Source organism: Echinops telfairi, unplaced genomic scaffold (genome assembly GCF_000313985.2).
Source record: "Echinops telfairi isolate 266 unplaced genomic scaffold, ASM31398v2 ScPeMD7_4;HRSCAF=17, whole genome shotgun sequence".
Lineage (NCBI taxonomy): Eukaryota > Metazoa > Chordata > Mammalia > Afrosoricida > Tenrecidae > Echinops > Echinops telfairi.
The window spans coordinates 39,599,752-39,601,406 of record NW_022103900.1 but is presented as its reverse complement, the minus strand read 5'-3'; the positions used below and the strand labels follow the sequence as shown (position 1 = coordinate 39,601,406).

The 1,655-nt window shown below is 44.6% G+C and overlaps 1 protein-coding gene across 1 annotated transcript in view; it reads left to right on the top strand.

Moving 5' to 3' along the window:
- Positions 1 to 880, top strand: part of ERCC3 (ERCC excision repair 3, TFIIH core complex helicase subunit) — a 31,000-nt gene extending 30,120 nt beyond the window's left edge. The window contains exon 14 of the mRNA XM_045298322.1: positions 485 to 880. Within this exon, the coding sequence (XP_045154257.1) occupies positions 485 to 619 (135 nt within the window). The 3' untranslated portion in view covers positions 620 to 880. The remainder of the gene's footprint in view (positions 1 to 484) is intronic.
- The last annotated feature ends 775 nt before the right edge of the window (positions 881 to 1,655 follow it).

Here is a 1,655-nt window from a genome sequence, read left to right as displayed (position 1 = left end):
GGTTAAGAACAAAGAATTTGAAGCCAGTCTTAGCTGCGTGAGTTCATGTGCCGTTGCCTTAAAAAGCCACACTCACTGCCACTGAGTGGATCCTGACTTGTAGCAATGGCCCCGGGAGTGTCCAAGACTGGAACTCTGTACAGGGGTAGAAGCCTCTTTTTCCTCCAAGGAGCGGGTGGTGGTTCGAACTGCTGACCGTGCGGTTAGCAAACCAACCCATAACCACTACAACATCTCCTTCAGAGTTGTGCAATCTTAAACAAGTTACTAATCATTTTGTGTCTGTTTCTTCTACAAAATGCAGATTATGTTTGTGAAGAGGAAATTAGTTAATATAAGTACATGTAAAATGCTTTGAACAATGCATAAATTGTCAGTAAAGGTTTTCTAAAATAATAATAAATAACTTAATAGTTTATTTTTAAAGGGATTGTCTTTTTGCCCCTTTGGAAACTGACGGTGGGTGGGCTCTCTCCTCCCACAGGTATCCCGGCGCTTCGGCACCATGAGCTCCATGTCTGGGGCTGATGACACTGTGTATATGGAGTACCACTCCTCGCCGCGGAACAAGGCTTCCACCAAGCACGTACACCCGCTTTTCAAGCGCTTTAGGAAGTGATGCCTACTCGCTCGTGCAGTGGTGGAGGCTCAGTATCCGCCTTGATGAGATTTTCAGATGTTCCTGCCACACACAGGTGTGTCTCCCCTCATGTTGCTGAATTGGCATTCTCGACCTGGTCAAGAACATTCAATGTTTCTTGACCATTGAAGACTACATTTTTTATATTTTCAAGTGACTTTTGAACTTGTATATAGAAAAATGTAATATTTAAAATGTATTTATCTTACTGTTCTCTGAATAAAAAGCCATGGGAATATATAGCTTCCCTTCACTAAAGATGTGTTTTTATTTTATAGTGTCATAGGCATGGGTTATGTGTACATGATAATCTCCATCAACGCTCTACTGGTGGTCACAGAGGAGGAATGCTGGGAGCTGTTGGGGAGACATACATGCTTCTCAGTGATTGGACATGTGGACGGCACTAGGGAATTAGGAGGTGGGTTCCTAGACAGAGGGAGGGACTTGAGCAAGGTCAAGGTTCACGTTTAGCTCAGGTAGGGTTGGCTCACCATGCTAATGGGTTTATATTGGAGAGTCAACTACTGTTGACCTTTTTCCCACAGAACTTAATCCATGATAGGCAATCCATACATTAAGTACTCTAGATCATCCAAAGGCCATTGCTTGCTTCCCCAGGAGACCTCATGGCATGGGATAATTAATAGTTGATCTTCTCCACTTTGCCTTCCAAAATGCGCTTCAGATATTGCCGGAGGTTGGTTTCCTCTTCTAATAATTTGGAACCCTTGTGTCTTTAGTGACTATTTCTTTTATTCCCAAAATATCTTTGGTTCCCGCTCAGAGCAGCCAATCCACAGAGAAGACCATATGGCCGGCCCCACTATGAGACACGACATCCCTCACTGACCCATAGCCCTACAGGGGACAACACTGGAGACAGTGTGGGGACTGCACCTGATCTGATCCCACCACGCCAAGACAAAACACTAAGGGTATGCAACAGAACAGCAAGGGGAGCAGTACAATGAAGTCCCCAGGGAATACCAGAAATAGACTTTGGGGCCAGAGC